Here is a 26226-nt window from a genome sequence, read left to right on the forward strand (position 1 = left end):
TCCAAGTAAAGCCTACAACCAATCCAGAAAATCCGAGCATTTAACTCAACTTTAGAACTGGGAATCAAAGAGTTAGCTACATTAGAGACAACAGTTTCCAGCTAAGTATCACTTTTTCCAACACTTTCATCAAAACAAATAAAAACAAGTTACTGCAGGAACATAAATGAGCAGTTTCCTTGTCTGCCAGAATCTCTCAAAAAGGTCGGAAGTCAAGGCAGCAGCATTCCAACAACTCAAAGCTGACACCCGACAAAGCAGGTCCAAATAAGTGATCGACAGAAAGAGAAAGCCCAAGAAATCCAACAGACTTGATCTGAAGCTTTTTCAAAATCACCAGGGTCATGCATAGACAAAAAAGGTCAATTGGGCAAAAACCCTTTGGATCACACACAGGATGTCACCGTTAGACAAAAATAGAGAGAGAGAGAGACTAATGTAGTAACACTGCAGGGAAGATTCCCAATAACTCTGCAACACTAAATTCAGTGGCAATTGACACTGTCCAGATTATCACTCCCACCCCCCTGCAGCCTCTGGTGGATACATCACTAACAATAGAGAACTGCAGCAAGTAAACAACTAAACTAGTGGCCTTGACGGTTCTCAAGCTGTGGTCTTCAAAGCTAGTCAGCTTTTCCTCATATCCATATCCCATGCATGCACAGTGTGTTTAGGAGGATAAAAATGAAATTCACCCCACCATCTGAATTCAGGAATGCAACAAGTGCAACCGTCTACGAAAATTGGAAATAAAATCATGTGAAAACTACAGAGGTATTTTCCTGTTGTCCATAACAGGGATTTTCTGAATTCTCCATTTCCTATTTCTGACAGGAAGAAATCCTGCTATTGGCCAAGTAGGTCTTTAAAACTTAAGAGCAGCCCCAGTCTTCATTGTCAAACAAATCTAATGAAAACATCAAAAGACAACATCAGGTGCTCTTCATCTATCCTCCCAAGCAATTGCACATTTCTATGGATTGCATGCCAGGGATTATGTCCAAGAAACCTCTCTACAGCCCTATCAATGGCTGAAACTTTCCAGTAAGAGATTTGAAACAGAACCCCTTCAGAGTCCAGGCAAATGTCAAACAAAAACTGTACAACAGACCTAATACTATTTGCAACCCATCAGGGAGTCAGCACAAAGATCAAATGCCCTCCAGCATAAATTAGATTCTATCCGCTTGGGAAATTATAATCTTGTTGCCTGTATGCCAAAAACTGAACTGACTGCTGTAGGTATAGACAACATATAATATGTTTTACTGAAGCTGTGGGCTGACAAGTACCCAGGTCCTTACAGACTTAATTCTGCAACTTAAACGTACTGACTAATAAAAAGGCAATTAACATGACGGTTTAAAACTTCTCACAACTCCCTCGAATTGGAGAAGTTTCCACCTGAGTGGAAAATGGAGAACACAACTTCTTTATTCAAAGAGAGAGGGTGATTAAAGGTAACTACAGATCAGTTAGCTGAACCTGTCAAAGGGAATACATTCTAAAACCATTCTTCTAGGTCATCGTGCAAAGAGTCCACACAGTTCTGTGAAAGGATATCATGCTTAACAGTTTATTGGACTTCAAGGATATATTAGTGATCTGCTGTACATTGATTTCCACAAAGTACTTGATAAAGTGCCACCTCAAAAGCTTTTTAAGAAAATAAAAGCTCAGTGTTCAAGGGTAACATGTTACCATGACTAGAAGATTAACTAGTGAACAGCAAAAAGTAGGCATTATCAGATCATTCCCTGGTCAACAAGATATAGTGAACAGTGTGCCACATGGTCAGTGCTGGAACCTCAAGTTGTTACTTCTATATAAATGATGCAATTGAAGAGATGTAACATACGGTTAAGTTTGCTGATGACAGGAAGATAGGTGGGAATGCAAGCTGTGAAAAGACATTTAAAAAAGGGGGCTACAAAAAGGATATCATGAGATTAAGCAAGTGGGCAAAGGCCTGGAAAATGGAGGAGAATGTGTTAAGTGTGCGATTGTCCATTTTGACAGGAAGAATTGAATAGTATATTATCTAAATAGAGAGAGAGTTTGTAACAGATGCAGAAGGATCTGAATGTCCTAGTGCATGAATCGTAAAATGTAGTGTACAGCTGCAGCAGGTAATTAGGAAGATAAATAGTTTTTGTACAGGGAAATCAAATAGAACAATAAGCGATGCTTCAGTAAAACAAGGTATTAGTGAGATTTTATCTGGACTACTGTGTACACCATTGGTCACCTAAGAGATGGAAATGAAGATCATTGGACAAATAAGACTTTAACCACTGCAGTTCAGAGTAAGATTGAAATAAGATTCCAAGGGATCTTGACAAGACAGATGTGGAAGAGTTGTAGAATCCAGAGCAAGGAGTTTCAAAATAAAAGGAGTCATCCCTTTAATACAGAGCAGGGAGCTTTATCTCAATGGAAGATTTCAAGTCTTTATCGCTTTTCTTCTCAGAGAGGAAAGGTTGTCTTAGAATGTGTTTGAAAACAGGTGGATAGATTCAAACAAGGGAGTGAAAGGAATGTACGGTAAATCAGATTAGCTACGATTTTTTTGGATGACAGAGCAGGCTGAAGAGAACAACAAGCCTACTTGCAAACAAAGAATCTGCCTGTCTGTGAATATTGCCAAAAAACCTTTCTTCAACCCAGAACCGAGTAAATATTCTACCTCCCATATACATTTGGGCTTTCAGTCACCACCTTCTAAAGATAACTATCGAAGGGAAGGTCTAAAGGTTGCACCAATTTAGCAGTCAACAAAACACAATGGTTGAATGTTTGACAACAATTACTGCTGCATGTCAATAACAATGATTACATAGGAAAATTGTTGTCACCACACTTCTGTATCATGGACACCTGGATTATCACAGAGGCCAGATACATGGCTGAAGATGCACATGGAATCTTGGGGATGTCTCAACATGACAGCTCCTCAGAAGGACTTGCTCCTAATGTCTTCAGCTGCGTCAGTGACCTACACACTATCATTGTTCCACGATTTTACAAAGTTCAACTACATTCACAACTCATTCCAAAACAACCCACATCCATCTGCAACAAACCGTCAAAACATACCAAGCTAAATTTGAGGCTAAAACACGAAGGAATTATCAGCGAGAGACGAGATAGCAGCTTCTCGACTTTCAATGGCATTATCGTTGAGCTCCTCACTAACATCCTACAGTTACCACTGAACAGAAACAGAATAGAACAGCTATTTAAATATTGCAGCTATAGGAACAGTCACAGGCTGTGAATTGTAGTGTGCAACTAACTTTCCTAAGCCTGTCCATCACCCACAAACACACAAGTCAGGTCAGTGATAAAAAATCCCCAGTTGTCTGGATGGGTGGTGTTTAAACAAGACTGAAGCAGCTTGACATCATACAGGACAAAGCAACCAGGTTGATTAGCATCCCATCTGAGCTTGCCAGGCATGCCAACACAGATTAGATAGGGAGCTGCAAAGGAGACTAAAACACCTCATCAGCAAGTCAACCCACTCAATCCACTCAGCCCAGGAGTTCCTCAATTCCATCAAGAACATAAGAATAGATGACAATGAGACTATGGTATCATTTGACATTACCACCCTATACACATCAACAGGCATACCACTAGCAAGAAGCAACAATGACAGTACTACTAAAACTAGAACAAGACCCTCGTGACACCATCTCCACAGACAACATGAAGCTACTAGACCTATTCAACCTCACCAGCTACTTCACTTGTAGTGACCAAACATATGAACAGATCAATGAGACACCCATGGGATCACTCATCTCAGGACTAATAGCTGAAGCGGTGATGCAGAGATTTGAAAGTATGGCCCTTCTGCTAATCCAACCAGAACCTTGGGAATGCAACGTGGACAACACCTTCATCATTATTAAAACAGACCAAATTGGAGGAGATGCATGAACAAATAAACAGTGCCCTCACCGGGATCAGATTCACCAGAGAAGAACAAACAGCTCCCATTCCTGGATATCATGTTAGAGTGCAGGACAAATGGGGAATTCCTAACAATAAAGTACACAAGAAAGCCCCACACACTGACCAAGTACTGAACTTCAACTGCAACCATCCTCACACACATACACACACTAATGAAGCTGTATGAGAATATTATTTAAATGGGCACCAACACACTGCAACAGCACAGAGCTACACTGAGGAGTACCTCTTCCAGGTGTTCAAGGACAATGGATATCCGAAAAACTAGGTCAGAAGATGCCTATCACACAAATGACATCAGGAAGATACTACACCCCCAACCCCACCCCCAGCACACATCACGCTACTTTACATCAGGAACACATCTGAACTGACCACTGGGCATCAGTAGCACACAAACCCACATCAACACTACGCCAACTGCTCACCCGAACCAAAGACCCACTACCCACTACGGACAGGACCAAATGTCGTATACAAGATTCCCTGCAGAGACTATGATAAACAGGAAGGAAATTAACTGCAAGAGTAGATGAACGTCAACTGGCAACAAAAACATGACCAAAAGCCACTTATCTCCCTCCACATGCATAAGGAAAACCACCAATTTGATGGGGACAACACCAGGATCCTGGGACAGGTGAAGCAGAATCAAGCATGGGAATTCCTAGAAACCTGGTTCTCCACGAAGAAAGCCATCAATAAACAAAGCTAGAACCCACATACACTCCATTGCCAAGGAAATCCATCTCAATGGACGCCAGAGTTTAAATAACAGGTGGAAAAACAACAGTACTTCAGAGGCTGCACTGATGATGTCACCCATAAGGGCGACAAACGTCTACGGAACAATTAGACAGCTCAGCGAGCCAACCAACCACAACTAGAGCTACAAATCAACTCTAAAACCTCAGATCCCATCCAACTGCTTTGACATTCACTCCTTTCACCACCTAACATACAGCAATAGCAAATACCATCCACAAGATATATTGCTGAAATTCATCATCTCCTTTCCGTCAAGCACTTTCCACTTACGTGACCTCTACCACCTAGAAGGACTAGGGCTGCAGATCTTTGGGAACACCAACATCTCCAACTTACCTCCAAACCACACATTATTCTAACTTGAAACTAGATCACTAACCCTTTACTATCAGGAAATTAAAACTTGAAACTCCCTTCTTAACATCACTAAGGGTACACTAACATCCAAGTATGGTCACGGTGCAAAGAGGAAGCTGAGTACTACCTTCTCCAAGCAAAGTAGGGATGACCATATGTTGGACTAGCCAGCAACACCCAAATCCTATGAAAGAAGAAAATAATTGCCTGGAAGGTTTGAATTTGCAATTCCCCAGCTTCCCAGGACATTACGAAAATATCTCCTGAATTAGACAGTTCTATTTAATTTACTTGTATGGTTACTCAGGAAATGCTAGGCAGATTAAAACCGTCTAACTCCAAACTAACTACATTCTTAGTACTACCACCCTGTCCCACTCTTCCCCCTCCCCACCATTGCCCACCTTGGCTCATGCTGACCTAACTCAGAGCTGCGGAGGCAGAATCCTTGTTTATATTTAGCGGGAAGATAAATAAATTCGCTATCAGGAGGGGAAAATCAAACATTACAGAATAAAGGCAGAAAAGCGGATGTGAAGTGTGTCAAATGGGCCATGATTCTATCGAACAGCACAGCAGGCTCGACAAGCTAAACAGCCAACTCCTGTTGCTATTTACAGCCCCGCCTACCTGCTAAAAAAGGATCTCCTCTATCAAGGTCTGTTCATTCACTCCTTAAAAGATGGTTCTTGGGATACAAATAAAACAAAAAGTATTCAAATTCTACTTGAAGCAACAATTGGTATTAACACAGAAGCTTACTTGTCAGTTGTTCAAAGTGACCAGCAACCAGTCCATGAAGATCTGTTATACCCAGTGTCTAACACCTTAAAATGTGATGCAAAGCAGTGGCAGTTAAGGACAAGAAAAATCCTGCACTCCCAAGTCCAACAACTCATGGGGCATGCTGCTCCATCTGCCTAAAGATCCACGGACAGAGTCAGCTGGAGACTCCAAGCAGATATCATCCTTGAATCAAGCAACAAGTGATGGCAGTGATGACTGAATGCCTCTATTTATTAGACCCAAGAACTTACCTTTAACGATCAAATTACATGCATCCTCAGGTCCCACTGTACTTTCAAGTGCCATGACTGTATATTACTTCTCCTTAATCCTTAGGAAAAAAAGTGCATCATTTCTCAAAAATGAAATTACACTTGACATATCCTTTTTAACAGGATTCTGTTTAGGCCGATAACTAAAATAAATTTGAACCTTGCAGGTACTAATACAAATCCACTTTGAGACATTTACTGATACAAAATATTAGAGATGGTGCAACCAACTTAACTATAGAATTGATTTTACCACTTCATCTTCATACAACCCCAAAAAAGCACTTCAGGTATACACAACTGAGCTGTCATACAATTCTCCTGAAATTAGTTTAGCATGCTTCTTAGTTTTTGATGGTTTGACTTTTTTTTACAATTGGTAACTTACAACCTTAGGGCTGTTCTTCACACTGAATATATTACAGGCGATCTGCGCTGTAGCACAAGCTAGACAAAATCTTCCTGCCTTATTTCAAAACTCATTAAGTTACAAGATCCCACCCACATTCCAACACAGTGAGCCATTAGGATTTCAAGCTGCTTTCTCACCCCGAGGCCCCAGCAGACTAATGTAGCTGCCGTGAGATTCAGTTACATCTTTGGATAGCTTGCAATCAGATTTCTTACAATGGCTTCCTGTGCACCTTCTCTTTGGCAAGGTGAATCGCCGACAATTTGAATTCAGGTAGAAATTCAGATTTCCAAAACTCAGTTGGACTTTTAAATAAATCTCATTCCATACTAGGAAAATCTTGAAATAAACTGAATGGCTGCAATTGTCAAAACAAATTGCATCTTTTAATGTTATAGTAATCAGTTAAAATAAGTGACATTTGGGTTTGTTTATTTTAGCTCCGTAATCAGGCTTGACAGTGGACACTGTATCCATTCATTATTACAATTCATTTGTTACTCCTGTTAGAGTTAAGATGGTGGGGCAAGGAGGGAAAGCAACATCTTCGAACCCCACATCAAATCACTCACTTCTCTACTTCTTCTGGTTTATTTAGGTGAGCAACAACGATGGTCAGGTGCATCCTTCCAACAGGAATCACAGCTGGAAGCAGTTTTGGTTCTTTAGTCACCAGCAGTTCCTGGATTTCCTCAATTTTGTCCAAAATCTGTACCAAGAAAGAGGGAAAAAATAGTTTAAAGAGACAAATAAGAAATAAATCTCAAATCAGTGTAAATACAGAAGACAAAGTACATTTCTACATTGCTCCTTGGAATTAGATAATGAAGTTGTTTATACAACCAGTATATTTGAATGCTTAGTTTGGATGCAATACTATAATGACTGGATGATTGATTTGTGTCTTCACCTTTCCTCAGCAATCCGTGCAGAGGGACAGATTTTAATAGTGCATAAAATTAGAGCATTGCCACCTCATCCAATTTTGTAGGTGCAATATCTGGTGCTCCAGTGAGGCCAACAATTTTCAGATTAAGGCTAGTTCAAAGTCAACTTCTGCTGAAAAAGGCACAGAAAATTAACAAAAAAAAATACAAATCAGCACATCAGATTGTCAGTTTTCACAAAATCGGTGTCTTGAAATAGAGTTACATGAAACTCAAGTTATATCTTTCCCAATGTATCTTCATATCAATTTTCCAAACTTCTACCAGAAAACTGCTCATTTTTAATAATTATTAAAACAAAAATATGGATTTAAATCATCAAGTATAAACTTAGATATAAAATGTTCACAAATCAAGGAGCTGCCATAGAGGCAACATTTCAAAAATAATTTGCCTTTGAAACACAGTGAATCATTTGAGCGTATAGGAAATAGGCATATGTTGGGAAAGCTTTCAGAACCAGCATTCAAGTGGTATAATGATGAAAGTTCACAGACATGCAGGAGGTCATCATTGGAAGGTTCTGAACTTCAAAGTGGTAATAAGGAGGTCATGAAAGGATTTAAACAGGAGAATTAAAAAAAAAACTAAGAAACTGCCACCAAATGAAGAGCCAATGTAGATTAGCAAACACAGTAGTCAAGATGCAAATGGGCCTTGATGCAATATATGACTTGGAGAATAGGGTTCATATTAGATCTGAAGGGTGATACCAAACTGGGAATATTTGCTCTTTCCTTCTCCACAGATGTTGGCAGATCTGCTGAGTTTCTCCAGCATTCTTCTGGTATGTAGTTTAAAAAAAAAAGTTCTGTTTATTGATGCAACATTGCCGCAGTCTGGTCAACAGACCAGTGTTTCAAACACCAAAACAAAACCAAACTCAGGAAAAGCAGTTTAGCTAAGTATAGGATACAACTTTAGATGTTCAGATCATTGTACCTGCTGGTTTGTCATAGGTATTGCAACAAAATAGTTTGGTGGCTTCCTCCTCTTCTCCCCCACTGCAGAACCTTTCTCTCCCATTTCACGGGTCAGTTTATTTTTCTGTTTGGGACGGCGGGTTTTGTAAGTTCTCCGTGCATCTACTCTATTGCGAACTAAATTCAAGTTACAAAAAAAGTTTATTTTTCAATAAATGACTTCAAAGCCTGAGTATTTCCAAACAATAAAATGAGAGGCTGGATGAACACAGCAGGCCAAGCAGCATCTCAGGAGCACAAAAGCTGACGTTTCGGGCCTAGACCCTTCATCAGAGAGGGGGATGGGGAGAGGGAACTGGAATAAACAGGGAGAGAGGGGGAGGCGGACCGAAGATGGAGAGTAAATCCAAGATAATAAAATGTGATGTGCAAACAACATTTGTCATGTGTTTGAGATTGTATTTTATAAATTGAAGCAAAACAATTAGCCCAACTATATCACGTGAATGTTGCATCAGGGATTAAAGTCAGTACATTTACACTAATGCAACAAATTATTTTAAAATCAGAATATTGCACATCGATCAAATGATGCCACATTTCTTCTGAACTTGAATTACAATTAGCAGGAAAATTTCATGCCTCCTGCTCACTAACTTGACAAACAGTGCAAGAAAAGGTATGAAATTCATCTCAATGCTACAATAAAACAAACTGAATTTAAATAGCTTTTTCATGTCTTTCCCCCCAAAAGGAGTTCATTCTGTACCCTTTCCCCTAACGGAAAGGGTACTGCTAGCATTCTGATTGATTCATTGGCGAGGCTCCATTGATTCCAGATGATCCACTTACATTTATTTTACTCCAAAATACTGAAAATTTATGAAAAGCACTTGATACAGTTAACTACTTTTGATGCACACAGATTATGCAGCAATAATTACAGTGAGCATATTAGCATAATTTCAAACATGTCACATGCTAATCTGGACACAATAGAGCCCCTTAAATCGCATTTAGTACAAATGAAAACAGGACTTCATAGAAGCATTATCAGACAATTTTGCTCCAAACCACATAAGGACAGATGATCAGAAACTTGAGAGGTGGTTATTAAGAAGATCTTAAAAGGAGAGCAGGGGGGGAAAAAAAAACACTTTAAAAAGGCAACTCCAGAGCCTGGACATTTTATGGCTGTTTCCAGACATCACTAATGACTAGCTAAAAAAAAAAATCAGGATGCACTAGAAGCCAGAAGTGAAGAGGCACAGAGATCTGGAAAGGACCAGGTCCTGGAGGGATTAAAGATAAGGATAACAATTTTAAAAATCAATACTGAATCAGGGCAGAACACGAGCAAGTCACTGGCATTGCTGTGGACATTTAACTGGGTTTTGTACAAATCATGGATTAGGTAGTCAAACTTTGAAGAATGAGTTTGTTGGGTGTGCAAGTTGGTGGTTGTTGAGGAATGAGTTTTGACAGGCAAACCTATATGCAGCAAAAGCCTGAATGCAAGCTTCCTCAGTTCGTGTACTGAGGTAGAGGCATAATCAGAGGGGAGGCAGCCATTCCTCTGTTCGAAAAAAAGGAGGCAGACAATCTTGGCAGGGATCAGAAGTTCAAAAATCAAATTAAATCCAATATGAACAAAAACAAAGTCGGTGGAAAAGCACAGCAAGTCTGGCAACATCTGAAGGAAAAGAAAACCAGAGTTAACGTTGAGTCCAGCGGCCCTTCCTTGGAACCAATCTAATATGAACTCAAGTCGAGAAACAAAAGATCTTGATTTAAAAAATTTGACCATACTTCAAATAACTTGGGAAGAAAAACGCATTAAGAGGATGCAAAATTTGCATTTTGCAGATGTCTGCAAAACCTTAGATGCACATGACCTTGGGCTTGTTGATAGCCTTCATTTTCCACTATGCCTGGTACTGCTCCCTGCGTTCACTTCTATACTCTGAATTAAGGTTGGTCATCTAGCTTGATGGTGACAGAGGAACAGGGGAGGGTCATGGTGGTACACATTATGCTTTTGTTGATTTATACTAAGTGGTGGATCAGTAGGCTTACTCTGAATCTCTTTCATTTACTACAATGACAGTACATGAAAACTCTACAAATGATTTCATATTTTCTCTGCAAAATCTATCCCCTTCAGATTACTACTAATCTACTAAGCAAGAGCTGGCCACTTCCAGAATGGACAGACAGAAAAAATTAGCCTAACTCTTCCAAAGGGAAAATAATTTAATTTCTTGAGTGGCAAAAATATTTAGCTGTCTGGATTTCTTTTTTCATTCAACATATCTACGCAAGTCATTGCCATAATGCAGCCTTGCATTAATATTTAACTCAGATGAAAATCTTAATTATTGAAGAAACATTTAATTATTCATTTAATGTTCATAGAATCCCTTCAAATCTCACCTTCAAACAGCTCCTCAATATCAGCCTCATAAAATGGAAGCTCTGCAAGTTCTTCAGCAGTTGTCGCCCAGACTTGGAAGATTTCACCTAATATTCTCAAGAAGTACATTTCTTAATTGTGTAACATAAGATGGGCTCCAATAGCAATAGTAATTTCCATTTCAATGGGACAAAAATACGTCAACATTAGTAATGTCGAACAAACATTTGTTCTACAACGAGGATGTAAATCATACCTGAAAGAAACGTCAAAGTGTTGGATGCTTATCTGGCAGTGATTACTAGTGTTTAATGGGTACATGGAAGAACAGAGACAGAAAAAGGGAAACAAAAGAAAGTGTAGGGTCTTAATCCTAGGCACATTGCCATGGAATAAGGTCAGTTACTGTTTCAATAGTACAACTACCTAACACAGCCTACTGAATATTATACGTCAAGTCTGCAAATGAAGATGCTCTTAAAATTTTTTTAAAAAGGAGCATATTCTAAACTTGTATCAGAGACAACAGGAACTGCAGATGCTGGAGCATCCAAGATAACAAAAATGTGGAGCTGGATGAACACAGCAGGCCAAGCAGCATCTTAGGAGCACAAAAGCTGATGTTTCGGGCCCAAGGGTCTAGGCCCCAAATGTCAGCTTTTGTGTTCCTAAGATGCTGCTAGGCCTGCTGTGTTCATCCAGCTCTACACTGTTATATTCTAAACCTGACTAACCAACTTTTATCAGAAGATTATAAATAGCAGCATTATTCTGATAGAACAAATTATGTAGCTGTTTGTGACCTAAGTATCAGGAAACAAAGATTTGAAATACTTTTAAAGCCACATTTAAATAAATTCCTGAAATAGTTTTCTGCATGCTGTTTGCAACTCCAATTCTATAATTGTAACTAGCTTTTGGATCCAATTATCTTTAATTCATTGATTCTTAAGTTGTTGAAAACCAGATTACCTAACTAACCATTATGGGGTTCAGCTCACATAATTTTAAGCTTTGCAAGGTCAGGGAATCACCAAATATCTCCATTCCGTAGATCAATTTACTCAGTTATGATAAACACCACACACCAGGATTTACAGGTTAATTTGCAAAAAACAAAACTGACAATACTAACAAAAAAAATTTAAGTTAGCAACAACAATTTTAAAGAAATATAAAATCCCAACATTCATAACCAAGGATGCCAGCACAAAAATTAAGCTAACACTCAATCTTAAGTTAGTTAAAACATTATTTGAACATGACTGTAAAGAGGGTGCAGAAAAATAGTGATATAAACAGCAATAAGTTGTAATTGAAAAGTTAGAAAAAGGGGAGAATACTCAACGAAGAGACCATTGAGGAGTGTTCAAAAGTTAACTATAGTTCTGTTAAGTTGAACGGAGGAAGAAACTGTGTTTGTGGAGGCCAATGATCAGGGAACGAGCATTTAATACAATTCCAAAACATACAAAGTGACTGAACTTAAAATACAATATACAGAGCAGCAAAACGTGGAATATCTTACCAAGAATTCCCACATCAGCAGAATCCATGATAATTTGAGGAAAAAAATAAATAAATAGTTGAAACAAAGAAAAACGTCGTTATGAAGGAAAAGAACGATTGGATAGCAGTCATCACCTACAAATCAATGAGCAGACTACAAGATTTGCATTATGTTGTCGGAAAGTAGAAAGCAAACAAGCTATGATTTTTCTTTGCTCAACTTTTATAATGTCTGAAAGCTTTTGTTTTAAATCGTGAAGCATTACCCAGTGATGACCCAGTACGGTTTCAGCCTAAACAGGTCTCTATCCAATACCAGAACTGTCAGCCCTACAACATATTCCACGTGTGGATGCAAGGAATCAAATACAACACGTGTTAATGTTTGACCCTGAACCTCACTGCAAATCTCAATGTCCTACTTTGATGGCTATGAGGGATTGGATACAAATTGTTACAAACTTTTGAAGGTAACGATATCATCAGCAGAAGGGATATTTAATGAAATGTTTATCATACGGCATTAATCGACGCGAATGTTGAGTTCAGGGCGTACGCTCACGAGTCACAACGCCTTTTTAGAAATGCCAGTTCAAATCTGTGGTAATTCTAGTTAGATGTTGAAGCTTAAAAGTCATCAATCATTGGATGTAGTTAATCAATTATGGTGCCTTATACCTGTATCTAAAAACCCGTACTCTGATACATTCATCACGTTGGAAAATGGAATTATTGTTTCGGATACTCGATGATTATAAAGCGCTGTTACCGGATAAACAGTCGTTTTTTGCCATTTTTTTCTTGGTTAGTATTTGTTCCGGAGGATCTAGAATAAGGACAACGATGTATTTACAAAGAAGCGCCAGAAATGGTGACCTTCAGCTCACCTTGTTACAGGGATATTATAATCCCTAGTCAGGATTACAAAATTTTCATCCAGATCACTGACTTGCTTTTAATGGAACCCCCTCTACCAGCATTTGGTGTCTGAGCAGAAATCACAAAGACGCCATGACGATAATAATTTAACCCGAGGTCCAATCAAATTGAAGGAAACATGAACTAAATGAGGAACTGGTTTCTGGTTTATTAAGCAATGAATTTCCTGTGATTTCCAGCTGGTGACAGAAGACCTAAGCATAATGATCGATGGTTCAATTTCCTCCAGCCCCGGGCATCTGTGATATACTTATCTGTTGATGGATATATTGAATTATACTAATGAATCCTGGGCCTGAGGTGGCTGATTTGGTTAAGTTTAGGATTTATTTAGTATTGTCTCATTCCAGCCCATTGAAAGAGCATTTTTAACGAGCTTGACAGGATAAATACTGAGAGGTTATTTCCTGTGGGAGAGCCTTAGACCAGGGAGCACAATCTCAGAATAAAGAGGTGACAATTTAAGACTGAGATGTGGGGGAAACTTTTTTTTTGGGGGTGGTGTTTGTTGTAGGACACTCTTTGTCACAGAGTGGTGTGGGGGCAGACCCTTTGTATATTTAAGACTGAGATAGATACTTGATTAGGAGGAGAATCAAGGGTTATGGGGAAAAGGAAAGAAAGTGGATGTGAGGAATTTCAGATCAGCCATGATCCTATTGAATGGAGCAGGCTCAAGGGGCTGAGTGGTCTCTCATCTTTCTATATCTAAAGGTCATTACACAGGCTGCATGTTTCTTTTTGGATCTGCAGTCCTAGCTGTAAATTTGTTGCCTTGTTGAAAGAAAGCCTGAATGATTATTACAATTAGGGGAAAATATCTTTAATTCCATTACTTGCCCTGAAAGGATGCCAATTTGAACATTTCCTACGGTGCCATATGTTGTGCATTCACTGTGAGAATTTAATTAGACCTAGCTCCTGTAAAGCTAGTGTAGTACACTGACCTTTAATTAGATAAGGCACTGAAAGCCTTTTTACACAGGAGCTCAAATTCAATTCATGACTGTTGGTTTCAACTGAATTCTCTCTTCTCAGCAGTTTTTTTTTAAACTGTCCCTAAAGCTGTACCTGCTTTGAGTGGCATCAAGCTACTGTATGACATATATTAATGCTGCACTGGAAGAAAGGAAGTGTAAAAGAAAATTATTTCAATCCACTCTTTTCAAACCATTAGTGTGAAGGACAGTTTCACTCTACCATAAGAGTTAATTCAATGTAGTTTTATTGTTTGCTCCATGTATTTTCAATCACTCATTTTCTACCTCTTCTTATAAAAGGCTGAGTTGCCAATCACAAAGTATGGGCAACAGAACTAGCAGGATGGTAAGATCAAAAATATGTAAATTGAACAGTGATTGGCTCTACTGTAATCTTAATGTTGTACTTTTTGTTTAAGAGAGGGCAACAGGGATAATCTAGGTAATTATGAGAGGCATCGATAGGGTGGATAGTCAGTCTTTCTCCCAGTGTGGAACTATCAAAACCAAGTTTAAGGTAACAGACAGAAAATTTGAAGGAGATGAGCAATGCAGCATTTTTACATAGAGGCTGGTAAGTGCCTGGAACATGTTGCTAGGGGGGCAGGAGAAGCAGATATTATAGCAATATTTACAGGCATTTAAACAGACACATGAATAGGCAGGGCATAGAGGGAGATAGACCAGATGCAGACTGTGGGGATTTGTTTAGAATAGTATCCTGGTTGCTGCAGACATGATGAGCCACAGGGCATGTTTCTGGGCTGTGCAGTTCTGTGTTCTAAACAGTAAAGCCAGTGGTGTTGGTACTGTAGGCCTTAGCTATCACAAGATTACAACGGAAGTATCATTGAGAGAGGTAACCTGTTTACTTTACAATTCTGAAAAATAATTCTCTCATCACAATGTTCAACTGCATCTCTTCTAATTATTATTTAACTTCCTTCCAGCTTATCAGATAGTTAAGTTGTACAAAAACACTAAACCTACCCAAAATACATAGTAGATTATGGAGTTTGTTGGTAAATGCAAATTTTGTAATGCTGCTCCTTGTACTCAAGTCTAAATTGTTCATAAAAAGTGTTAGGAACTGTTGACCCCAAAAACTGATCCTTGCGGGGCGGGGGGGGTGTGGTGGAGAGACACCTCCCAGTTAGAAAGGCGCTTAGCATGTAGAAGTGCTTTCTAACATCTCTCCTAATGGCCTGGCTCTAGTTCTTCAACTGTGACCCCCTTTTCTAGAACCTTCAACCGATTGAAATAGCTATCTTTATCTGCCCTGTCTTTCCCTGTTGGAAGACTTCAACTAAATCAACCCTTTAACCTTTTAAATTCTGGAGAATAAAGACCTAATTTGTTTAATCTCTCCTCTTAACTTTGCCTCTGAAGTCCAAGTATCATCCTTGTAAACCTGTGTTGAACACCCCCCATGATCAAAGTTTATGCTGTGGTGCCCGGATCAGCTCACCCTACTCTAAGTGGGGTCTAACTAGTGGTTTGTATAATTGCAACATAATGTCTGCAAACTAATTCTCTGGCCCTTTAGATATTAAAGTCAACATTCCATTACAGGCAAATTGTGGTCAACGTATATAACAAATTTTACTGTAAGTTGAAATTTCCTTTACTGTGTTGTGGAATCTGGCTTGGCCTTTAAAATCAGATTCCCTGATTATGCATGCCCAACGCCCTTTGGTGTCAACTGCTTTACAGATATAAAAAGAAGCTGAACAGCCTTTGTGTGGGTCCAGTAAACCACATCAGTAACAGATTTTGCGGGCACTAACATTTGTGTTGGCTGTACTAATATGGTTTCATACTTAAATCCAACTTCCAGTAATGCATCAATGAGCTCATCCTTTTTCATGCCCAGAAGTTCTTTCTGGCAGGTTTTAATTGATGTAGGGGTGAGAAATGAACAATGAGTCTCTCTGAAAGCTCCTCTTTGGAATAGTCACATTCATGCTCTTTCTGCAGCAAATAGATCAAAAGAGTTGTGGAGTTGCTGTTTGTTTGATGTGAGTCGGAGTTTGCTAATGCTGAAACTAATTCTTTCCTTGAGTTGGTCTTTGAGAACTTTTAGGAGCTTTTTCTGGACCATTCTGATTGCCTACATGAAGACCATATGTGTTAGAGTTTCAGTGTTCTTTTCTTCGGATTATCCACTGTTCGAACAGTAAAATAGAACTGCATACATTGCTTGTACAGTAATAGTTCACTACAGATATCTCTGGAAACCAGTCCATAACTAAGTGTTCAAGATAATAAAGTGTGAAGCTGGATGAACACAGCAGGCCAAGCAGCATCTCAGGAGCACAAAAGCTGACGTTTCGGGCCCAGACCCTTCTTCAGAAATGCTTTGCAGTGGCTTCAGCAGCGATGACGTTTGCTGTCCCGGAAGTGGTGTACCCAGCGGCGGTGGTGGATGTGACGTCATCTGCGGGTTCACCGACAGTGGCCTCATGGCCAATGGTGGCGGGCACGTCGTGGGGAAGGTCCTGGGTACGGCTGGGGATTTGGGAGGTGGAGGATTGCTTGCCCAAAAGGCATTAATGCCATTAGTAGGTTTTTCATGACAATCAGCCACTATTTCATGGTCATTATTAAGATCTTAATTCCAGATTTTTATGAATTCAAATCCCATCATCTGCCATGGTGGGATTTGAACCCAGGTTCTCAGATTATCATCCAAGTCTCTAGATTAATAGTCTAGTAATAATATCACTAGGCCGTTGGCTTGCTCGCCAAGCTGGCTGGCGATCATGCAGACATTTTGTCACCATGCTCAGTAACATCATCAGTGCAGCCACTGACGAAGCAATGTTGTTCTACTCTGTGCGGTATTTATATGAACGGTCTGTTAAATTGGGTTGTGTTATTTCTGGTTCTGTTTTGTATGGGTTTGTATATGGGGTCTAATTCCACATGTTTGTTGATTTATGGGTTTAAAAACAGGTCTGTAGGAATTTCCCATGTGTGTCTGTGTTTGGCTTGAGCTACATGGTCATGTTGTCCAAATTAAATTGGCGTTCATCGTCTGAGTGCATGGAGATCATAGAATCCCTACAGTGTGGAAACAAGCCGTTCGACCTAACAAGTCCACACCGCCCCCTCCGGAGAGCATCCCACCCAGACCAATTCCCCTAACTCTGCAGGTCCCATGTCTAACGCACCTAACCTAAACATCCCTGGGCACTATGGGCGATTTTTCATGGCCACTCCACCTACCTTGCACGTCTTTGGACTGTGGGAGGAAACCCACACAGACACGGGAAGAATGTGCAGGGTCCACACAGACCGAGGCTGGATTTGAACCCCGGATACTGTGAGGCAGCAGTGCTAACCACTGAGCCACCGTGCTGGAAAGTTTGTCATGTTGTTTTGCTGCTAGCTAGTATTCATGTATCCTGATGGCTAGTTCCTTCCAGTCTGCCGGATGTAATGTTTGTTGCAGTCATTACAACAAACACTCACAAGGACCAAAGACCCCATACCCATGACATGCAGGACCAATGTAGTTTAGAAAATACTATGCAATGAGAACTCACCTACTTTTCTTATCTCATTGTCCTGTTGTTTTGTCATTGGACCAAAGTTGTGGTGTTGACTCTTTTTTTATGTTGAATAAGAGCTGTTATGTTGATTGAAAGAAGCTCCAATTGGGAGAAGCAAATGATTCACTCCTTTCCCCGTTTTCTGCTCTTCAATAACTTCAAAATTTTTCAATTGTTGCTCCCCCAAACCACTCCTACACTTGGTACCGTTGCAGGTGTAATAAAGTAAAAGTGAATGCAGTGCCAAGAAATTGATGCCAAGATTATTTTTTTTAAAATCAAGCTATTACAGTGACAACATTTTCATGGATCTAATCAATGTAGGAACTCATGACAGTCAGTTTGGTGTATCATAGTTCTCTTTGGAAACCTCCAGTAAAGCCCGATACTCCTGTGCCATAACAGTTTTTACTGTCCCTTTGGAGGTTTGTGGTGGCTGAATTTTAATTAGCTTAATCAACTCGAGATATCATGGCGACCATGTTGGTCCAGCAGTGCCCGACAAAAACATAGCTCATGCACACATACGCAACTCATTCACTTATAGTAGATAGTGTTACAGTATATTCACATGCATCTGAGTGCAGACTGTCTAAGTATAAATGTCATCTAAATGATGGCTTCTCCAATAGCACAGAATTCATCTGAGTACTGTTGTGCATTGTTCGACTAGATTTTGTGCTCAAATCCCTGAAGTGAGACTTGAACCCACAAACGTTTAGTTCACAGACTGGCGTGCTATAACTAACCCAAAATGAAAAATGCATTTTAATGTTACCAGCTCAGAGTATATTTAATTGAAAAATCAGTTGGACCTTGATTTGCAAGGAGATGAGTTGAAAGAGCCTCATTAGCCAATGACAGGCCTATGCCTCTCGTTTTCAACAATAAATTAGGCTGGCTAATCAATTATCACTATAATCTGGAATATTGTGAAGGTGAGGTCGACATCAAGTTTCTGCAGAGATGCGAGAAAGCAGAGAAGATCCTGAAAGGACTACAGATCCTGAACTCTCTCAAGTCGACCTACAACACAGATTATGATGAGAGACTCTACCTGATGAAGGAGCAGCATTCAGAAAGCTTGTGATTTTGAATAAACCTTTTGGTCTATAACCTTGTGTCATGTGACTGCTGACTTTATTTCTGGCTGTAATAGCCATTCACTTGGTTTCAATCACTCCTCACCAGGCATGTCATCTTGGAAATAATCTGGCCCAAAATATAATCATTTTCATCTGGCAAGGAGGTTAAATATTTGGTTGTCAATAGACAACTGTTGAATAGAAGTTTAAATCCTTGCCATGATCACAGCAAACTGAACTGTGGCTGTGACTTTGGACATAAGGAACTTACCTCTCTGTAATCCTATCAAGACACATAATACACTTTGGATATATAAAACAGCGTTTGCATAACTGGCCCTCAGACAGGGGCTAGCATTGTGATATTATTTTGTGCAACTGACTGTGATACTTAAGATTAGAAAAATTGTTGTAAAAAATATGGCAAATAAACATAAAAAACTGTTTTCACAAAGACTGTTTTTTACAATTGGTCAGTCACCAGATTCTTCTGATTTAATCATTTGGACACCTGCATCTCCTTATTTGTAGGCAATTCCAAATTTTGGAAAAGGACAATTTGATTTCTATGTCATTATGAGGCATTTGACCTTTTGTTTTCCTAGCATCATATCTGAGCTGTAATAACCAAAAATATTTAGACATTATCTGACTCATAACACATATGTTCTCTGTATGAGTTCCCAAGTGTATCTTCGCACTTCTTGCTGCTTGATTGAGAAGTGCTTATCAAAGCTGTCAACTCCTTCAATTGGACCTCTGATGTTTGGCTGTAAATCAAAAGAACATATTCAGCAATAATTTATACTGAGTTAACAAGAGGCAGATTTCCAGCATCGGCAATATTTTGCTTTTTAACAAGTGCTGAACTCACTGCCATTTCTCTTCCAGGAATGCCCACACTGAAGATGTTCTGCTATTCGCTGTGATAGGATTTCTGCTCGTCTCTCATCTTATGGGTCTCTATCAGTTTCTGTTCAGTTCTGTCAAAAGGTCATTACCTGAAATATTAACTGTTACTTTCTCTGTCTCTTGGCAGATGCTACTGGAACTGCTGAGTATTTCCAGTATTTTTGCTTTCGTTTAAAAGGAAAGCGCAAATGGTTTACTTTATCTAAACAGACAGCCAAAATCATGAGTTTCAGTCCATCTGTTCATTTAAATTTCATTTTAAAAGTAATGAATTTGGGTTTGCTTTCAGACTATAGTTTCTTGTTTGGAATGTTTTGTTCTGAAGACATTTCATGCAACTGATGAAATGATGTCATCCTCACAGAAGGATCAATGATTGTAACACAATCATTACACATTTATTGAGTTGCTGTCAGTATCAGGTTGCCAGAAACAAAATGGAACAACATTATTCTAGTTTCTTAGCACTGTTTTAGATAGCTGTTCTGTTCTACATGCATGTGTAGACATTTTGGATTTGTCATTACATTTCAATTTCATTTTGATTTGGGTTTATTTTAATCAATCTCTGGAAATGCAATTATTGATCTAAGATACATATAATAATATATAGAATAAATGAACAGGTTGATGTTTGTCAATCTACCATAGACGGATTTGCTAGGATTTTCCCCAAATTGTAATCTTGAAAATGACTTTTCGGTGTTCCTGGACAAAAAGCTGCAATCAGTGAAATATCCAACTTTTCATATTTCTCTGCTACAATGACATAACTGCTGCTCAACAATGCCATTGTGTGTTCAAAAAAGATGTTCTACAGGGTGACATCAGCTTTGAAAATGTAGGCAGTTCGTTCTGTATTGGCCAGTGCAGTTCAAGTTGTTATTTCATGATATTCGTGCTCTTGAGACTCACCCGTTAAGTGTTTGCTACATCGAGACGAGTTGCACGACCCTTTCAAAACATCAAATAACATAAAGGATCACAACCAACCAGGGAAATTTTACTGTGGAAAACGCGGTCACTAATTGGCAAAGCTCAAATACGGGGCTGAGACTGCATTGATGAAACATAAAGATATTGTGTGCCAAACCAAACTTCAATGGTGAATGTTGAAAAATTTTGAAATGAAGGTTAACTTAAAATGATAAAGGAATACTTAGCCTGTCTTGCAGAGTTCCCCACGAGAATTGAATCATTGATGAATGAGTGACTTAAAAGAAGCATGTGATCTGTAAACATATTGACTATTTAATTGATTTAAGGCCAAATGCATGTAATGTCAGAATTATGGGTGAATCACTAGAAAGTGAGACAACAGACATCTCTTTATTGGAAAATGTTCAGGGAAGCTTGAGCCATTAATTGGCATGTCTCCATTAAAGTGAATATTGAGAATGGTGGTGGCACAGGGATAATGTTGCAGGACTATTAATCGAGGGCCCCAGGCTAATGTTCTGGTGGCAAGGATCCAAATCTCATTTTGACAGATGATGAATTGAATTAAAAATTTAGAATGAAAAAGCTATCCTAATGACGATCATTAAACTATTGTCAATTGTAATAAAAATCCATCTGGATCACGAATGTCCTTTAAAGAAGGAAATCTTTAATGTTTGTCCTACATGTGACTCTAGACACAGAGTAATGTGGTTGAATCTTAACTTTCCTCTGAAAAGGGCCAGAGAGCCCAACAGTGCAAAGGCAACAAGAATAAGGCAACAAATGCTAACCTTGTCAGTAACACCAGTATCCTGTGCATGCATAAAAAGTAAATGGCCGTACAAATTGTAGTTTCAGCACTATGAGGTGCTGCTTTAGTTCCAAAGTAGCAACTGTGCAATAGGTACCCATACATGGTGCAGTTTTCATTGGACACCATTTCAGGCAGCGATGTTGCATGAATGGTGGGAACATTCCCATAAGTATGCAGACAAGGTAGATTTGTGACATCAGTGACGCTGCTTTGACTCTAGTGCCGTCATTCTCCATCACTCCACTCTCATTAACATTTTGTCAACATCACAGAGCTAGACTTGCATTCAGCAGCAGGAAGGACCATACCTTTCCTTCTGACTCCCATCAGTGCCATTGAAATGGATTATCAAATACTTCCTGGTTAGGTGCTAACTATTTTCTACTGGCCATGATGAATTTGTAGAATTTCACTGTGTTTGCAGAATTACATTAATGTTGTTGAATTAGGCGGATTTTGACTTCAAGAATTCAGGTTCAGGTATTTGCTCCCACTTGTGAGTCTGTTGTTGTTTGATCTCTTAACCTGCAGCATGAGAAGGCAATAGAGCAGCAGGAGCATAGAAGCTGATCACAGTAGGAGGGGGTAAGGGGCTCTTAAAGGCAAACCTAATCCACACAGGATCTTCGGGCAACATGTCTTTTATCTCAGTCTAAACCTGGACCAGTTTGTACGCCATATCCATTTTACCAAGGAGTTCACGGAAGTCTGCCATCTCATGCAACCTGACCTGCACTCTCACAGCAGTTTGAAGATAATAATACCTGTAGCTGTGAAAGTGACCATGAATGATTTTGCATCAGGATCCGTCCACACTGGAGAAGGCGTTGTCTGTAACATCCCACAGCTCCACATTCTGCAGGAGGGAAGTGACCTATGTTTCTACTGTCAGGAGTTCATTACTTCCCTCTAACGAATGAGGAGAATGTGGAGCGTATGTGCAACTTCACCACAATGGAATTCTTCCCTGTGTCTTGGGGCACCATTGATTTGCAAACATGTGGCTTGCAGACAATGTACATAAATGCTGAGCAATACGAAAGACCTCAGTACCTGAGTGTGCAGTTGGCGTACAGTCATTCTCAGCACATTAGGCAGAAGTGTCATGCTGTGCAATATCTTGGCAGCAGTCATGGTATTTTCATTTTGGGCCAGATGATGGCACAGTTGTACTGTGCTAGGGCTGGTAATCTAATGGTTCAGGCTAATGCTTTGGGCACACCAGTTCAAATCACATCATGATAGCTGGTGAAATTTAAATTCAATTAATGATTAACCTGGAGTCGAAAGCTAGTGTCAGAAATGGCAGCCATAAAACTGTTATCAGTTGTTATATTAAAAAATCTCTTTGGTTCACTAATATTCTTCTGGGCAGGTGAACTCCAGGCCCATAGAAATGTTTTTTAATTGCTGTCTGAAAGCTACCCATTTCAAGGGCAATTAGAGATAGGCAACAAGCTTGCCAGTAATGCTGACATGCCATGTAGGGCAAGACGGCTATCCAGTTCACAGCTGACATTACCCACTGCATGAACTTGGCCAATATGTGAATGAGATCCATGATTCCAAAACATCGTCAGATAGATCTTAGGTTACTCAAGCATCAGTTCAGATGCCTGGGATGATATGAAGGTCTGCAGTACTTGCCAGACATTCATCGTTGTCTGCCCTAGCCTCCACAACATTGTTAAGAAGGCACAACCCATACGATCAATAAAGCAATAAAGTAGTCAGCAAAAGAGTGTAAAAAAGGGAGGAGGAAACCGGCCACATACTCTTTCAGGTCATTGACCTATCCAATCACAGCTCCACCAAGCAGAACCTAAACTCCCCATTCTATGACAGTCACAAACTATAGTCTTCTCTCTCTCTCTGACTGTCATGCTGCTCTCATGACCACATTGCTGAAATAAAAGCCACCATGCAACCAATGTTATCAAATGAATCATCCAATATTCCATGCAGAAGTTAACTAATCACCTTTATGCATTACCTTGGCAACTGTCTTGTAGGAGTCTCAGCGTGTCACGTCTTCCAATGCAGTGCTGCAACAAGGCTTGTGGACGGTTGCTGACTCTCATTCACGATTATGGCAAACAGCCTTATAAGATGTCAGTGAACATCAGTAGTCCCAGAAGGACTGACTTCAGGCCGCAGTCTGAGCTGGTTGCCTGACAGGCAATAGCAACGAAGCTGGTAAATGGACAGGGTAAATAGCATCATTGTGAAGATGGTGATAAGATTGTACTCTGTGGAGTCATTGCCTCAGGGTGGTCTATCAGAAATTTTAGCCATTTGTTGGAGGGTAAATTGTTGGATTGCTGTGGGAGCCTGTAAGTCCCTTTTGGACCCTGCTATCAACTGCCATGATAGGAGCAATCTGAGTCTGTACAACAACAAGCTGAGATTTCATGCTTATAGTCTGGGCTTCTGTTTCTGTGTATGAGCTGAAAATTGTTGCCATGAAGCTTGCAGCACTGCCAAGGGACTGAGGTCATCTGGTGGGGCTATAAATAAAACACATGAATCATTCTTGATAAAGTTTGTTTTTAGGAGAATGAGAAGCATGTGGGTGAATTAAACAATGTGTTTGAGACATCTGGAATGATAGTGACATTTGAAGATGTACTCGCTGACCTTGACCAAGATTGTGAGTTTATTAAATTTTCCGCACAGGCCCCAGCACTTAGGGCTGCACTGCTACCATTGTCAATGATGACCACTTACTCACATTGCTTGTCCACATGGAAATGCCTTGGCTAACTGTTGATAGCAGATCTCTTGCATCCTGTTCACCTCCTGCACCAAGGCTTCCAATTCTGTATCAAAAAAACTCGCAAGTTTTTATTGAGAAGCTGTTGGTTCTCTGTGGCAGCAATATAGTTCCAAGTCAGGACGCTGCATGGTTTGGAGGAGGACTAGCAGTGTTTAGTGTCCCTATACATAGGGGACCCATGTCTTTCAAGGTGGTGTAGGTCATTGGTTTTGAAGGTGCTATTAGAAGAGCCATGGAAAATTGCAGCAGCACATTTGGTAGGTTTTACAAACTGTATATTGGTGACAGGCAGGATGTTAGTCAAGTGAACTGCGTATCAGGATGACGTTTGGCTTCTTGCATGTTGGTGGAACTACATTCATCCAATAAAGTGGAGAGTAGTCCATCATACTCTTGACTGTACCTTGTAAGTGGTGGACGTGCATTGAGGACGCAGGAGATGAATTATTTCCTGCAGAATTCCTGGCATTTGAATTTCTTACTTAACCACAGTATTTTTTGATTGATTCATTTACTTATTGTCATGTGCACCTAAGTGCAATGAAAAGCTTTGCTTACAAGCCATACAGGCAAATCATAGCAAGGAAGGACATACAGACATAGGGTGAAAAAACACTAGACAGAGGTATACAAGTTACATCATACAGGGCATGTGCTAGACAAGATCAATATTAGCAAGATCAGCATTATATGAAGTTAGACAGTCCATTCATCCGTCTAATAACGGCAAGTAAAAAGCTATTATTGAACCTGCTGGTGCATGTGTTCAAGCTTATGTATCCTCTACCGGACAGAAAAGGTCATAGGAGGGCATTGTGAGAGTGCCTTGGATCTTTGATGATGTTGGCAGCCTTTCTGCGGCAACAAGAAGTGTAAATGGAGTCCAAAGGTGGAAGTTTGGCTTCGATGATGGTCTGGGTGTGCACACACCTTCTGTTGTCTCTTACGGTTCTGGGCAGAACAGTTGCCGTAACAGGCCATTACGCATCTAGAAAGTGTGCTTTCAATGGTGCATCTGTAAAAGTTGGTGAGGGTCCTTATGGGCATGGAAAATCTCCTGAGCTGCTTGAGGAAGAAGAGGCGTTGTTGTGCCTTCTTGACCATCGCATCTATGTAGAAAGCCCAGGACAGGTTGTTGGTTGTCATCACTCCTAGGAACTTGAAGCTGGCCAACCTCTCAACCTCAGCTCCGTTGATATAGATGGGGACATGTTCTCCTCCCTTCTTTCTGAAGTCAGTGTTCGGTTCTTTAGCTTTGCTAACATTGAGAGAGATGTTGTTATCGTTGCACCGTGTCGCCAAGCCCTCTATCTCCTTTCTGTATTCTGACTCATTGTTTGATATTGTTCCTGCCACGCTGGTGTCTACAGCAAATTTGTAGATGCTGTTCCTTCAGAATTTGGCTACACAGTCGTGGATGTACAGAAAGTAGGGGCTGAGGACGCATCCTTTGCAGGGTGGGGCTCCAGTGTTGAGTGTTATTGTGGAGGAGCTACAGTTACCTATCCTCATTGATTGTGGTCTGTGGGCCAGGAAGCTGAGGATCCAGTTGCAGAGGGTGGAGCTGAGACCAAGTTCTTGGAGTTAATGGCTGTTCCATTCAGTTTCTAGTTAATGGTGTCCCCCCAAAATGTTGACAATGGAGGATTCAGTGATGGTAGCATCATTGAATTTCAATGGGTGATATTTAGATTCTCCCTTGTTGAAATGGTCATTGTGTGGCACTTGTTTGGTACAAATGGTACGTGCTACTGATCAGCTCAAGCTTGAGTGTTGTTCAGGTCTTGTGTTTTCCTGGACTGCTTCAGTATCTCAGGATTGAGACTGGTATTGAACATTGTTCATTGATGATT

At 40.0% G+C, this 26226-nt stretch overlaps 1 protein-coding gene across 1 annotated transcript in view; it reads right to left on the bottom strand.

Annotated features, from left to right (window-relative positions):
• LOC125451547 (A-kinase anchor protein 7-like) overlaps positions 1-10991 on the bottom strand; it is a 45013-nt gene extending 34022 nt beyond the window's left edge. The window contains exons 1-3 of the mRNA XM_048528751.1: positions 10883-10991; positions 8469-8626; positions 7152-7288 (exon numbers count right to left, since the gene is read on the bottom strand). Of these exons, the coding sequence (XP_048384708.1) occupies positions 7152-7288; positions 8469-8626; positions 10883-10991 (404 nt within the window). The remainder of the gene's footprint in view (positions 1-7151; positions 7289-8468; positions 8627-10882) is intronic.
• Between the last annotated feature and the right edge of the window lie 15235 nt (positions 10992-26226).

Source organism: Stegostoma tigrinum, chromosome 5 (genome assembly GCF_030684315.1).
Source record: "Stegostoma tigrinum isolate sSteTig4 chromosome 5, sSteTig4.hap1, whole genome shotgun sequence".
In the NCBI taxonomy this organism is placed as follows: domain Eukaryota; kingdom Metazoa; phylum Chordata; class Chondrichthyes; order Orectolobiformes; family Stegostomatidae; genus Stegostoma; species Stegostoma tigrinum.